The sequence below is a fragment of the Saccopteryx bilineata genome, chromosome 4, assembly GCF_036850765.1.
Source record: "Saccopteryx bilineata isolate mSacBil1 chromosome 4, mSacBil1_pri_phased_curated, whole genome shotgun sequence".
NCBI classification, from domain to species: Eukaryota; Metazoa; Chordata; class Mammalia; order Chiroptera; family Emballonuridae; genus Saccopteryx; species Saccopteryx bilineata.
The window spans coordinates 158,108,984-158,125,057 of NC_089493.1; the positions used below are offsets into that span (position 1 = coordinate 158,108,984).

Genomic DNA, 16,074 nt, shown 5'->3' on the forward strand with positions numbered 1-16,074 from the left:
GAATGACACTGTCTTGCATTTTTGCACATCTCTAATGTCTGACAGACGAGAAGACACTGAATTCAAACATCTGCTCTGAATTCAATCTGATCAGATATCACATTATGTTAGCCTCTGGAAAACTCTATCCATATGCAGTAGTCGGCAAACTCATTAGTCAACAGAGCCAAATATCAACAGTACAACGACTGAAATTTCTTTTGAGAGCCAAATTTTTTAAACTTAAACTATATAGGTAGGTACACTCCTTATCGAGGTAGCACACTCATGTGGTGTTTTGTGGAAGAGCCACACTCAAGGGGCCAAAGAACCACATGTAGCTCGCAAGCTGCAGTTTGCCGACCAGGGCACTAGAGTAAGAGAATGAGAATGAAAAAGGCAAATAACATCTTGCTAATATTCCCAAGAACTTAAGGTTAAAAGAGGTGTAATTATAACACCCCCAAATCCTCCCCACCCCCAAATGTCATACCAATTTCCTTAAATCCTTTTCTCTAGTACAAAAATAAATTTCAGTCCAAATTGGTTTAAGTGAAATTTCCAATCAATAAGATCTCTGTGAAAACAGAGATTTTTATTAATATATTATGATGAACTATTCCTCCAAACATAAGAGCTAGACAGCATATGCAATAGTCAATACTGAGTCCAGAAGGAAAAGATGGCACACTCATCTGCAACCACAATGCCCAGCTCATAACAGTTTACTAGACTGCTGTTAACATGCAATTCTAAACGAATGCATGTGCCCAACTGTACAAGTGAACGAATATAAAATAGAGGAAGCCCAACATGTATGGCCAACCACAATTTTAAGTGTCAAAAACGTTCAAAACTAGCAATTTAATCCATCCCAATAAATTAAATTCAAAATACAACCAGAGGAACACCAAGTTTAGGTCACCACAAATTCCAACTAAAAATAAATACAAATATTTATTAGCTTAGAAATGTTAATTTCTATATTTTAAAGTCAAATATAAAGTATAGAGCAAAAAAATATTCAGACAGACAGGATTTGTAAACTAATCGGCAAGAGCTGATTGCCCACTAACATGCAGAGTGTTAAAACCATGATTTGTGTGATAAAATCTCACCAAGATAAAAAAGGTAAGGAAATGGGAGCCATCAATCCTAAATCTGCTCCTTAGCACAACACAAGCAACCACACTGGGTTTACAGCTTCAGCACCAAATGATGGCTGCCAGCAGAAATCTCTTCATTTCTCTTATCTTTTCCCAGATTTTTCCATCATCTATTTGCTCCTCCCTCTCTTACAATGAATCGGATTCTAGCTACCACTATCTAATGGGAATTTGGCCTTCTGAGGGAGCTACATTTATTCTAGCTGCTAATTCATGTATATACTGTAATAATTTTACCCAATAGTCCTCCTCCTCAAAAAAAATTAGAAGGAAAATTATTCGGGAAATCTTGACCTTAAAAAAATAAAAATGAAGAAGCCTTTAATAACACCAAAATATTGTTCTAAAGCCACTGAAGGACATTTCAGAAGATTTAAGAAAGAAAACTAAAGCAAATGTGTTGAAATGGGAGTTCTGTTGTACACTGTTTTTGATGACCTAAGTGATTGCCTTTGCCTAAATTAGTGAAATGCTTTAAAACTGGATTTGTGGCCAGCAAATATTGGGTTGGGGAATAAGTTCGTAGCGTTTTTATATTTTCTTTTATTTTACAATGATTTGTTTGCTGTTTGGCAAAGGGTAAGTATTCATTTGATAAAACTCTTTCTGCTCTACAAAACTATGTTAATTGTATTTTTGAGTTATTTAATTTTTTATTAGTTTTGAGGCTTAGAAATGGAATACCCAGGAGGCAAAAATCAACATTTTCAATACCTGCTCTTCTTTGCTTTTCATAGAGGTAAAAAAGCTGCCAAGGCAGCCCGGGACATTTCTGATGTGTATGGAGAAGGTGTCACAGGCGAGTCTACAGCACGGAAATGGTTTGCAAAGTTCAAAAATGGCGACTTTGGCCCTGGCCGGTTGTCTCAGCGGTAGAGCGTCGGCCTGGCGTGCGGGGGACCCGGGTTCGATTCCCGGCCAGGGCACATAGGAGAAGCGCCCATTTGCTTCTCCACCCCCTCCCGTCCTTCCTCTCTGTCTCTCTCTTCCTCTCCCGCAGCCAAGGCTCCATTGGAGCAAAGATGGCCCAGGCGCTGGGGATGGCTCCTTGGCCTCTGCCCCAGGCGCTAGAGTGGCTCTGGTCGCGGCAGAGCAACGCCCCGGAGGGGCAGAGCATCGCCCCCTGGTGGGCAGAGCTTCGCCCCTGGTGGGCGTGCCGGGTGAATCCCGGTCGGGCGCATGCGGGAGTCTGTCTCACTGTCTCTCCCCATTTCCAGCTTCAGAAAAATACAAATACACACACACACACAAAAAAAGGCAACTTTGACGTCGATGACACGTGCCGCAGCGGAAGGCCTTCTGAATTTGATGAAGAACTAGGAAATGCTCGAAAAGAATGCCAGTCAACAAGGAGCTCTACATTGCCCAGCTACACCGAGTGAATGAGGCTATTCGACTGAAAAGACCTGATCGACATCGTCAAACCATACTCCTTCACGACAACGCCAGGCCCCATGTTGCACAAGTCGTCAAAGCCGCACTCCAAGAGCTCGAATGGGAGGTCCTTCAGCATCTGCCGTATTCTCCGGACCTTGCACCTGATTACCATCTTTTCCGCTCCCTGTCAAACCATATGAAGGGCGTTACCTTCGATAACAAAGAGGTCCTTAAAAACTGGCTCAACAACTTCTTTGACACCAGACCAGGTGATTTTTAGCAGAACGGCATCAACAAATTGGTCGAGAGGTAGGAAGAGGTTGTAAACAGCAACGGCGAATATATAATTGATTAACTTATTGATATAATTATTGTTTTTTGTTTAAATAAAAGTCTTCGGTAAAAACGCTACGAACTTATTCCCCAACCCAATAGTATTCTTACATGGACTCTCATGAGGTTTTTGATCCATAACCAAAAAAAGAATCACAAGTATTGATAGAGATGCTGAACCTAGCCAGCGGGTCAGTGGATAGAGTTGGCCCAGTGTATGGATGTCCCAGGTTCAATCCCCAGTCAGGACACACACGAGAAGCAACCATCTGCTTCTCTACCCCTCCCTTTTCCCCTCTTGCAGCCAGTGGCTTGGTTGATTCCAGCCTGGCCTCAGGCACTAAGGATAGCTTGTTTGGTCCAAGGGTGTCAATCTCAGGCACTAAAAGTAGCTCGGTTAATTCAAGCATCGGCCCTGTATGGGGTTGCCAGGTGGATCCCAGTCATCAGGGCGCATGCTGGAATCTGTCTATTTCTCCTCCTCTCATTTAAAAAAATTAAAGATTCTACCCATTAGCTCTACCATGTCAACATGATCAGCTACTAACCTCAGTGCTTATAAATGTGTGGCAGCAATAGGATCCTGCTATATTATCAAATCTATATCAAAGGCCCAATATAAGCCACAACATCATGGCAATATGTCAGGAGAGAAGAGGGAGGGAGTACAGTAAAATGCTATTAAGAACACAAACTAGAGTCCCTGGCTGGTTAGCTCAGTGGTAGTGTGTCAACCCAGCGTGTAGATGTCCCAGGTTCGATTCCCAGCCAGGGCACACAGGAGAAGCAGCCATCTGCTTCTCCACCCTTCTCCCTCTCCTTTTTCTCTCTCTCACCCTCCTGCAGCCAAGGCTCCATTGGAGCAAAGTTGGCCTGGGTGCTGAGGACGGCTCCATGGCCTCTGCCTCAGGTGCTAGAATAGCTCAGGTTGTAACAGGGCATTGCCCCCTAGTGGGCATGCTGGTCGGGCACATGCAGGAGTCTGTCTGCCTCCCCACTTCTCACTTCAGAAAAATAAATAAAGAACACAAACTATTAGAATCAAACAGACTTATATAAACTCCTAGCTCTGCAAGCATGTGTTTATATTCTTTAAGGCTAAATTTCCTCATTTATAATATAGCTCTCTCACAATTTTGGTGTGAGGATTAAATGAGGTAACACATGTAATGCATAGTGCCTATTTCATCATCAGTATTCAATAAAGTTATTATTTCTTTCTGTGACTACAAATCCCTAAATCCGAGTTTACCTAAAATTAGAAACCATATGACAATTCTTTAGATGTCCCAAATAAACTAATTTCATCTTCAACAATTTTATATGAAAATATATAAAGTTATTGGTCTAAAACAGTGGTTTCAAAGTGTGCACCAGGTGCGCCCTAGAAGATTTCTAGGTGCGCCCTATGGTATTCCAGAGAAATATGTGCCTGTTGGGGACCAAAAAACCAACAGGGTTTTTAAAGTTTAGATTTTTAGGGGACAGAGGTGTGGGGAATTGGCTGTAAACTGATAGTCTGCCCAACCCCACACCTCACTTGCCTGATTAGGTTGTAAGAGGCCATTAAGCCATGGTGCTGGATTGCTTAGGCTACCCCCATTTTCCCCAAAAAGACTGGAGGCAAGTTTCTTCTATCCTTCGTTTGGTGTCAAGTTAAGATTTGCTAATGGCCTCACTTTGCCCTATAAATAAAGCAAGATGCGGTTTTTGGGCGCGCTTTGTTCTTGCCAGCAGCGACTACAGAGACCTCTTGACCCCGTATTTTCTTAATTCCGCATATTTTCTTAATTCCACACCGATCACACTCAAGACCTAGAATGACTAGCTGCACTGGTCCGTGGCATGTGCCCAGATATAAAAATATACTCTATTATACCATTTCATTATGGAAATATCGTTTTTTAACGCATCATCATTATATATATTAACACATCATTATATTATTTTTAGATAAATACACCCAAATAAAATGGATAGATTTCTCAAAAAGAAATGTGATATTGAAGAATCCAATTCTGGAAGTGAGCAAAAGTTAAGTGCAAGTAAGAAAGCAATATTGCAGCCTACTTGCAAATACAATGAAAGTTATTTAAGGTTTGGTTTCACTTGGACCAGAAGTGAAGATCATCCTTTACTGCTATGTTTAGTATGTGGATGTAAAATGGCAAATGAATCACTGCTTCCTAGTAAATTGAGTAAACATTTAAAAATTATACACTCTAATTTACGAGATAAATCTGTAAGTTTTTTCAAGAGATTGTCTGAATAGCAAACAAAAGTGGCAAATTCTTTTAAAAGTATAATGACTGTTTCTGATAAAGCTCAAATTGCTTCTTATAATGTCTCAGAACTGTTAGCAAAAAACATGAAAGCTCAGCCTGACCAGGCAGTGGCGCAGTGGATAGAGCATTGGACTGGGATGCGGAGGACCCAGGTTCGAGATTCCAAGGTTGCCAGCTTGAGTGCGGGCTCATCTGGTTTTATCAAAGCTCACCAGCTTGGACCCAAGGTCGCTGGTTTGAACAAGGAATTACTCGGTCTGCTGAAGGGCCCATGGTCAAGGCACATATGAGAAATCAATGAACAACTAAGGTGTCGAAACAAAAAACTGATGATTGATGCTTCTCATCTCTCTCCGTTTCTGTCTGTCCCTATCTATCCCTTTCTGACTCCGTCTCTGTTAAAAAAAAATACATACACACACACACACACACATATATGAAAGCTCATACTTCAGGTGAGTCACTTATTTTGCCTGCATGCAAAAAAAAAAATGGTCATGACAATGCTAGGAAATAAGCAGCAATGAAAATAAGCAAGATTCCTCTGTTCAACAATACAATTCACAGGCCTATTATAGAAATGTCTTCTGATATCAAGAAAAATGTATGCAGTAATAAGCTTCAGTATTCAAATTTTGCAGTGCAAGTTGACAAGTCCACAGACATTACCAATATGGTGCAACTCTGAGCATTTGTCCGTTTTATTAATGAAGATAAAATAGTAAATCAGTTTCTTTTTTGCAAAGAGTAAGTGTGTCTACAAAAGGTGAAGATGTATTTAACATTTTGAATAACTATCTTGATAAATGGCAGTTAGCATAGAAGTCATGTGTAGGCATTTGTACAGATGGCGCTCCTTCCATGGTAGGCTGTATTAAAAGGTCTTACATCTTTTGTAAAAAAAACAAAATGAGAATGTTGTCGTAATTCACTGTTTTCTTCATAGAGAGGCCTTGATAGCAAAAACATTGGGAGAAAAATTAAGAGAAGTTTTAGATCAAGTTGTTCAGATAGTAATCTTTATTAAAACAAGATCAGTCAAATCGTGTTTATTCAAAAAGCTTTGTATCGATATGGATTCACAACACAGGCGTCTGGCTGCTTTTACACACTGTTATGAGATGGTTGTCAAGGGGAAAAGTACTTATCCCTGAGCTAGGACAAGAACTTCTTGCCTATTTTGAAGAGATGAAACAGTTACATTTTTGTAACCTCCTAACTTCCTTCCCTCCGAATTTTGGATTGCCACGTTACAGTATTTGGCTGATATATTTCAGTAGCTCAATATTTTGAATACTACCATGCAAAGGAAAGAAGAAAATATTTTCACATCCACTGACAAAATGAAAGTGTTTCAGAGAAAACTACAGATTTGGGAAAGAAAAGCTGTTGAAGGTAATTTGGAAATGTTTCTTTCCATTGATAAATAACACTTGCATAAATAAAACACTTCCAATAATAGTTGAACATTTAATAAGTTTAGAAGAAAAATTAGGTTCTTATTTTCCATCACTTCACACTGAACAATAGGATTGGATAAGAAACCCATTCATGGAAGCTTCAAGTGATTTTGGTTTAACATTAACAGAAGAAGAACTGGCAGCTATATCCACTGATCGTGGATTGATGACTAAACATAAGGAATTGTCTCTTGAAGCCTTTTGGATTTCTATAAAAGAAGAATATGTGGCAATATCCAAAAAGCTTGGAACATTTTACTACAATTTTCAACATCCTATTTATGTGAATTAGGATTTTCTACCCTCAACACAAGAGTAAAAAGAGAGAAAAATTCTTCAATGTATTGATGAGGAAATGAGTTTGCCTTTCAAATATATGCCCAAGCATTGAAGAAATCACTAGGACACATTAGGCTCATGTTTCTTATAAACATAAGAATGAAAAAATTTAACACAATCGTGCCAGGACCTGCCAAATTACTAAATCTTACTAAGAATGTATCTATATATAAATATATATAAAAGGATAACTTTTTTGTTGTTTTTTTTTATTTTTTAACCTCTCTTTTTTATGAATTCTAAAAAGCATAACTGAAAAAATATAACATAAAAATGTTTTTTGCAAACTGCAAATAGAACTACCTTATGACCCAGCAATCCCTCTACTGGGTATATACCCCAAAACCTCAGAAACATTGATACGTGAAGACACATGTAGCCCCATGTTCATTGCAGCACTGTTCACAGTGGCCAAGACATGGAAACAACCAAAAAGCCCTTCAATAGAAGACTGGATAAAGAAGATGTGGCACATATACACTATGGAATACTACTCAGCCATAAGAAATGATGACATCAGATCATTTACAGCAAAATGGTGGGATCTTGATAACATTATAAGGAGTGAAATAAGCAAATCAGAAAAAAACAAGAACTACATGATTCCATACATTGGTGGAACATAAAAATGAGACTAAGAGTCATGGACAAGAGTGTGGTGGTTACCAAGGGTGGGGGGGGGAGGGAGGACATGGGAGGAAGGGAGGGAGAGAGTTAGGGGGAGGGGGAGGGGCACGGAGAACTAGATAGAGGGTGACAGAGGACAATCTGACTTTGGGCGAGGGGTTTGCAACATAATTTGATGACAAAATAACCTAGACATGTTTTCTTTGAATATATGTACCCTGATTTATTAATGTCATCCCATTACCATTAATAAAAATTTATTAAAAAAAAAAAAAAAAAAATGTTTTTTGCCCTGGCTGTTTGGCTCAGTTGCGGAGCGTTGGCCTGGCGTACAGGAGTCCTGGGTTCAATTCCCTGCCAGGGCACACAGGAGAAGCGCCCATCTGCTTCTCCACCCCTCCCCCTCTCCTTCCTCTCTGTCTCTCTCTTCCCCTCCCGCAGCCAAGACTCCATTGGAGCAAAGTTGGCCTGGGCGCTGAGGATGGCTCCATGGCCTCTGCCTCAGGCACTAGACTGGCTCTGGTTGCAACAGAGCAACGACGCCCCGGATGGGCAGAGCATCGCCCCCTGGTGAGCGTGCTGGGTGGATCCCGGTCGGGTGCATGCAGGAAGTCTGTCTGACTGCCTCCCTGTTTCCAACTTCAGAAAAATTAAAAAAAAAAAAAAAAAAGTTTTTTAATGTCAGAATAAATTTAATTTTGTTGTATTTATTTGGTGTAATTACCATAAAAGCATGCTTGGACTTCATATTTTTTCTTTAATATTTGACTTAATTATTATAACATATTTCTCAGAAATTTGTATATAGTGTGCCTACCATTATTTGTAGGATTTTAATTGTGCCCCGATTTCAAAAAGTTTGAGAACCACTGGTGTAAAACAGAGCAGTTAGCTTCATCAGCTATTGTTTTATGATGTTGTGGTGTTTACATACAATTGTATCCAATCTTATGGATGAAAAATATTTGCCCTCCCAAATATCAAGTGCAAATATATTTCTGACTTGATTTTAATAAATCTCCATTTCTGTTTGGTCTTTACTTAGCAGGGACTTCTTAATAATCCCTATTCGAAATATGCCTAGTAAAAGAAATCTACATACAACTTCTTGAAGTATCTACAGAATTACCTAAACCCTCTGTTTGGATACAAACACCACTGTCTAAGTTTAGTTTTATTAGAACAGCTGTTTACTTTGTGAGGCATATATTTGTAGCAAATAACTTTGAAAGAAAATAACTAAGCATAATGATTCCCTTTTTGCTACTTTTAAAAGTGCATCAAATATTTAACTGAATTTTGGGCTACTGAGCACAATGGAAGTACAAACCTAGCATAGGGAATATGAAAGGCAAATTGTAGTCTTCTAGTAACCGAAGACTGAAAGTTCTAACATATGATTTTACATCAGATAACCCTCACCTCCAATAAAGAAGAATTAATTCCCTTTACCATTTTTTAAATCACATAAAATTCCAAAAAAATAATAATTTTATGTGAACCAATAAAAAGCCAATCATTTCAACCAATATATCAGGGGAAAATGTGAAGTACACATATAATATATATTAGAAATTTATTCACTAACTTTTGAACTTAAAGGAAACTGACAATACAGGTGCCCACCTTGTGTAGAGCCTGTCTCCTCTTGAAATTGTTACCCATTTTTCCTTCTCTTCCCCTTTAAACTTTCCAAAACCGCAACACAGTTGTTCCCAGCCCAACCTATATACAATCTAACTTCTACTTCTCTGGTCCCAGAAAAATATGCTCTGCTGATACTCACCTAACTGCCAAATCCTATCAATCCATTCTCAGAACGCATCCTATCCTAAACCTGAGCACCATTTGTCACCAATGGAAACTCCCTCCTATTCTTAGCATCTTTTAGTAATGCTGTTCTCTCCTGTTCTCCTACCTCTTTAATTCCTTTATTGAAATCCCACCTGAAACAAAAAGCTGGAGTCCCTTCAGTTCTCTTGTCTTCCAGTATTAACCTGTGGCCCACGACTGTTTCGCACTTGTATGTTCATATTGTCATTCTCTTCAGCGGAGTCTTGAATTCTCAACTGATTCTCAAATGGGCAACCTACTTCTCAAAATGATGAAAAGCATTTGCTCCTATACTCTTCCTGAATAATTTCCTAACTCCCAATGCCAGGTATTCAATGACCAAATCTATAAAATCCCAACCACCCTCTGGTCCAGATACCTATCAGACATATCCATGTAAATACCCAACAGACACATCAAACTTAGAATCAAAATCAAACTACCCCACTTTCCATGCACAAATCTGCTCTTCGTCTTTTATTTTCCAAGTGAAATCATACAAATAATTTCCTAAGCTAAAGAAGTTCTGAATCATACTCAACTCCTTCCTATTTTTAGGAAGCTCATTGCTTGTCTGTCCCTAATTCTGGTATCTTTCAAGTTTATCCTAATATTTCTTAGCTCCAATGCTGATGTCCTTAACCTGTCACATGGACTTAAAATGAACTGTCCAACCCCAGTATCTTGATATCTTTCATCCAGCCTCCACTTTTTACTGTTTCCTTAAAAAAGTATGTCACACACACAAGTTTCTCATCACTATCCATCTAACTCTAAATGGATCCCCATTATACACAGACTGGAGTCACCATACTTTAATTAGAAAAAGCTTAAGACTATTCACAAGCTACTTCTGGCCACTCCTTCTATCCCTCATATCCTTGTATCCTGTTTCACAGCCTAAGCTGTACTTAACACAACTTTGCATGTCATTCCTTCTCCATGAAATGCTCTACTCAACCTGACAAATCCAGTTACCCTTCAAAACTCAGCTTAAAAAGCCTCTGAGTCAACTACTTCAAGCTTAACAAACAGAAGTTAGTTGCTCTTTGTATATTGCTCATTACTATATAACCTGATGAAGACTGTGTTGGTTCATTTGTCTTTTTCTCTACGCCAGTGGTTTTCAACCTAGGGACCAGTAAAAACAAGAATTATTTTGGGGACCACTAAGGCAGAAATTACCCTGAATATGTGAATTCAACTTAGATCACTGGGCCTGTAATCTTCATAAATCAGGTGTTTAAGGCTTTTGCAGACTAGCACAAAATTTCTGGCAGATCAGTCCAACAGTTGAAAAACACTGCCTTACACCACTATAAACCTACTTGGGACAAAGCCCATCAGCCTATAGCCCAGGCACTATATACCCAGTGCCTGGCATGTGAGTGAGTATTTTTGGAACCAAGTTTTATAGTACTATTTTAAAATGCTGTATTCAGGTATAATCAGGCATGCTATATTGCTTGTTCTAAATGTGTGAATTTGTTCCAATGTGATTGATATTTATGAGCACAGTGAAATTCCCAACAGTTTGTGGAAAATATCAGATGAAGGTAGAAAACTATACCCCAATGAACTGAGCTGCAAAACACACAGACCTCAAACACCTACCTACAAGTACAGTTCACTGTGTGTGTGTGAGATGTGACATACCCACCCATATCTGATATTATAACATTCCATCTTAGTTCAGGTAATCTTCCACCACTTCACAATAACTCACAAGCAGCAACCATTCTCACCATTTCCATAAGCAAACCAGGTCCTTTTCAAGGAAATGTGCCACATTTACTGTAGAAATTGTATACTGCTTAACCATTTAACATGAAAAACTGTGCTACCATTTTTATGAGTTTCTTTTAAAAAATAAATCATTGATAAAGTTTTTTGTTTGTTTTTTTACAGAGACAGAGAGTCAGAGAGAGGGACAGACAGTCAGGAAGGGAGAGAGATGAGAAACACCAATTCTTTGTTGCAGTTCCTTAGTTGTTTCAGTGATTGTTTCCTTTTATATGTGCCTTGATGGGGGAGGGGGAGGGGGAGGGGGAGGGGAGCCTTCAGCAAGGTAAGTGACCCCTTGCTCAAGCCACTGACTTCGGATTTCAAACCTGGGTCCTCTGTGTCTCAGTCCAACGCTCCATCCATTGTGCCACCACCTGGTCAGGCCGATACAGTTTTTTGAGTGTTGTGCCCCATTACCTCTTCCCCTATAAGGACTGTAGTTTTAACTGCACAATTTTGCATACCATAATGATTTTTTAGCAACCTATGTTGTTTTACAGCAGAATTGATTAAAGTTCTTAGGCTTTAAAAGAAAGTTTCAATATTCTAATTCCAACAATTAACTGGAGAGAAAACTGCCCTCCCCTCAAATTTCACAAAATGTTTACAGCCCATGTCCCAACAGAGAATCAAGGTAGACATAGCCTTTAAACTTGGTGGCTCTCATTTCTGGTAAACACAGGGTTGATTTTTCCACCTGAAGTTTAACATCCTGCCTAAGCCAAACTCAGAAGACAAATTCTAAATGCCTGAACTTTCATATGTAAAATTTTATGGGTTTCAATGATTGGATTGCTTTCAACTTCCTCCAAAACATCCTGACATTTTTATTTTAAATTACCCTGAATTATAGAGTAATCAAGCAGAGCCCTCAAGCCCACTATAGAAGGGACCACAGACACAAGACACTATATCCAAACTAAAAATAGATTCAGAGCTATCAATTCCATACTACCTCAAATGTGACACTTTTACATTAGGGCCTCCATGCAATCAATCCTCCACGCTAATGCCAAAGTGACCTCTTAATCATCTTATTCCCCTACTAAAAATTATTGGTTCCCTCCTGTGCTGTAACATAAAGATAAAAACCTAGCTTTTAGCTTAGCAGGCAAGGCCCTTCAAAATCTATGTTAGATACCCCTTTGCAAGTTCATCTCCTGTCACTCTCCCTGTTCCAGTAAAACCTTACCATTGGCCTTACGCCAACACTTGGCACCTTAGTGCAAATTTAATCATTCTTTCTTCTTCCATTTTCCTACTACTAATCCTATAAATATAAACTACAAAGCAAAAACTTGAGTATTAGATCAGCATAAACTATTCCTTGACATGTAACTTACCAAGAAAACATAAATGGATGAGGAAGGGTAAAGTTAAGGCAGCCTAAATGATTCCCTATCTTGGATGCAAATAACCTTCTCCTCTCTAATTACTAGTTAAAATACTAAAATATAGTGTATTCCATTGTACTCTAATGCAGTGGTCCCCAATCTTTTTTGGGCCATGGACCGGTTTAATGTCAGAAAATATTTTCACAGACCGGCCTTTAAGGTGAGACGGATAAAGTATCACGTGACTGAGACAAGCGTCAAGAGTGAGTCTTAGACGGATGTAACAGAGGGAATCTGGTCATTTTTAAAAAATAAAACATCGTTCAAACTTAAATATAAATAAAACGGAAATAATGTAAGTTATTTATTCTTTCTTGCGGACCAGTACCAAATGGCCCACGGACCGGTATTGGTCCGCAGACCAGGGGTTGGGTACCACTACTCTAATGCATACAGGCTGTGCATACAGAAAGTTTTACTGTTTAAATTTATTCAGCATTTCTTAATTTAACACAGTGTTTTATTCATCACAGTTTGTTGTAAAATGGCTACCTTCTTAAAGGAAATGGTAGGTTAAAGAAAAAAGTACATCAATAAAAGATTTTGTGGAAGCTAAAGACTTGAAAATTAAAATTGAAATTTTTTTCAAATTTAAGTTCCAACCACAAATGTGTAAATAATAGCATTACATATCCACAAATCCAGGTAATTTCTCCATTAAAATATGTTCTTAGCTGAATCTCTTTGGATTTTCCAAAAGTGATAAAAACACTTTAAAAGCAGAGCTTCCCAGCCAGTGTTCCATGCATATGGGAAAGTTACAGGTAAGCTGAAGGTATCGGTCCTCTCATCCCTCATAACCCAAAGATCATAGCTGTGAGCAGCCTTGGCCCCTTTTTCCAGGACATCCCTTTCTGTTGCACTATATGAAAAAGGTCTATGCTTTAAGGATTAATGAAGGCTGATAGCAAAATATCTAAGTATTAACCAAAATGCACATTTATAAGTTAAAAGTATAGCAGGCAGATTCCTACAATGCCTTTACTTGTAATCAGGACCAAATTCTATAAACACTTTCCTATCTGTTCAAAAGAACAGTCTGAAATTTCCCAAGAACTGTACTCTGCCACTAAGATTCAAGAAACCTGAAAATACCTACAAATTGAATAGGCCTTCAAAAGAGCTTCTTCATCTACATTACCACTAATCAAGACACTTTTGAAATTGTGCAAGAATCAACTTTCAGAACAAATCTTCTGAGCCTCATAAGAAAACCAGTCTTTTGCCACACTCTTGTTTTTGACCATTTCACTGTATTGTTCATCTACTGAGACCTGACCAGACTCACCTACCTCAAATAACTTCCATCCTTTAAAACACCCTCTGTCCTCCCAAAAGAACTATAATCTCCAATTACATCTCATTCTAGTGTGCTCTCCCATTCACACACAGCCTGGTCCTCTTCCTCTTGACTACTATGTTTGGGTGAGTCACTAACCTTTCAAGGTTTGCTTCCTCAGCTATTCAAATATTTTGTTTAAAACAAGTCCACTGAACTAGATCACTGGTCAAAAAATACTAACCAACTTTTAGTCTAAGTCATATATTTCTAAAGACTGTGATTAACTGCCGATGGCAATTAACCTCCCCCATACCCCCCAATCTTCAAAACAGTTTTGGAACGGTAAATCTCATAGTGTATTGTGAGAAACACAAAGTGCTATTACATGCCATTTCATTTTTTACTTGGTCGTATTCACTCTCTTCCTCTGCCAAATTAAATTCCAGATACAAGGAAGCAAAAGGATTCGCACTACAACTAATGGAACAATATATCTGGAAAACAGATTAAGTATGAGAAGTTAAATTCAAGCAGATTACTGAAACAACATCAGCTCAACAGTACTGTCATTTGCAGCAAGGTTTACCAGTGTTAGTAGGATTCTTTGGGGAAGGTGAAAGAGGAAAAGGGTCAAAGAAAAAAAGTCTCTACAGAAAATAAACGATCGACGTTTAGTAAAAGAGATGTGACTACGGTTACTGGAGAAAACTGCTTTTACATTAGGACTATCAGTGAGTCCTTAGAAATATCGTAAATCACTTTATTCTGTGCTTCTTTAACCAATGCCATGCCCACCTGACCCCCCTAAACATTTGCCTTAAAGTGAATTTTAAATACTTTGGGGGGGAGGGAATAACAGTCGGTTTCCCGCTTTGCAATAACTACTTAGTTCCACGCTGCGCAGCGCGCAGACCCACAGCCACTCCTCCAAAGCTGCCACCCATCCTGGCCACGAGTCCGGACACCGACCCGCCTACTCCGGTGAACGGAGCCGAACGGAGCCGGGGTCCGCGGGCCAGGACGCCCGCCCCGCCCCGCCTCCGCCGTCAATCAACGCACCCTGGCCCCCCATCTGGTCGCGCGGACGCGTCGTGGGGTCCAACAGCCGCCAGCTCGCCCGGCCGCGGGCCCTCGCCCCTCGAGCCCAGCCCCGGGGCCCGAGCGCGGCCAGTGCGGAGCGCCCGGCGGGCCTCGGGCCGTCTCGCTCACCGGGCCGGGTGCGCCGCCCTCCTCCGCCGCTGCCGCCTCCTTTCTGTCAGCGCAGCGGGCTCTGACCTGTGGAACCACCATACCAGTCCCGCCCGCCGCTGCAGCGCCGCCGTCGCCTCAGCCGCCGCTCTTTGTTCCCGCTCCGCGCGCCACCGCCGCGGCCGCCCCGCCCTTCCGGCCGCTCAGCGCCCGGCCGCGCCCTCCTCGCTGCGCCCGCCGCCGCCTTCGTCTCCGCGCCGCCGCCGCCGCCGCCACCGACGCCGCCGCCTCCTCCTCCGCGACCCCCTCGCTTTCATTGAAAGCAAACAAGCATCATGGCGACGGCGCCGTCCCCCAGGCAGCTAGCGCCCCGAGCGCCGCCGCTCTTCCAACATCCCGGCCGCCCATTGGCCGCCGCCACCGGCCGCGACCATTCGGCAACGAGGGGTGGGCTCGCCGTCCCCCCCGCCCGTGCCAAGCCCCGCCCCCACGCCTAGCTGCGCCTGCGCGGTTCGACCGCTCCGCTTCCCTCTCGTGGCTCTGGTCCTCGTCTCCTTCTTGCTCTCCTCGAGCTCTTGTTTTTCATGCTGTTCTCTTTTGTTTGTCTCGGGCCGTTTGCTTCGTCTCCTCTCTTCCCTCTTTTTCGTTGACGTTCCTCCCCGACATTTTGCCTGTCAATCACGTGGAAACACGGACAAGCCCTCAGACTTTTTGCCTTAGCCAGTATCTTATTTTGACTTAAAGACGAAACATTAGTTGTCAACAGTTGAATGATTCTTTCTGCCTGGAATAGCCAGAAGTTACTTAATGGCCGTGTCGGTCCATTAATGGACATTTAGTCCAGTAAATTGAAGTATAATTCTGGTGGTGGGATCCTAGCTGGAGGAACCGACGGCGGCTGCGTTCAGACTTCAGGGTGTCCTATTCCGGTGGTGACTGAAGATAAGCAGAAGAAGGGCTGATTGATGAGGGCGTGAGCACCTTAGTTGACTGCTGGTCAAGGCCCGGTGCTGAGAGATGCATCAA

The 16,074-nt window shown here is 41.0% G+C and overlaps 1 protein-coding gene across 7 annotated transcripts in view; it reads right to left on the minus strand.

Moving 5' to 3' along the window:
* CNOT6 (CCR4-NOT transcription complex subunit 6) overlaps positions 1-15,438 on the minus strand; it is a 78,898-nt gene extending 63,460 nt beyond the window's left edge. For 2 of the 7 annotated variants that reach the window (XM_066272434.1, XM_066272431.1), the window contains exon 1: positions 15,070-15,438. Coding sequence is in view for 2 of the 7 variants with exons in the window: in XM_066272432.1 (XP_066128529.1) it covers positions 14,920-14,932 (13 nt within the window). In the remaining 5 variants the exon portion in view is untranslated. Of the gene's footprint in view, positions 1-14,919 lie in introns of all 7 variants that reach the window. The other 5 variants (XM_066272429.1, XM_066272426.1, XM_066272432.1 and 2 more) reach the window with 4 other exon arrangements.
* Positions 15,439-16,074: the final 636 nt, after the last annotated feature.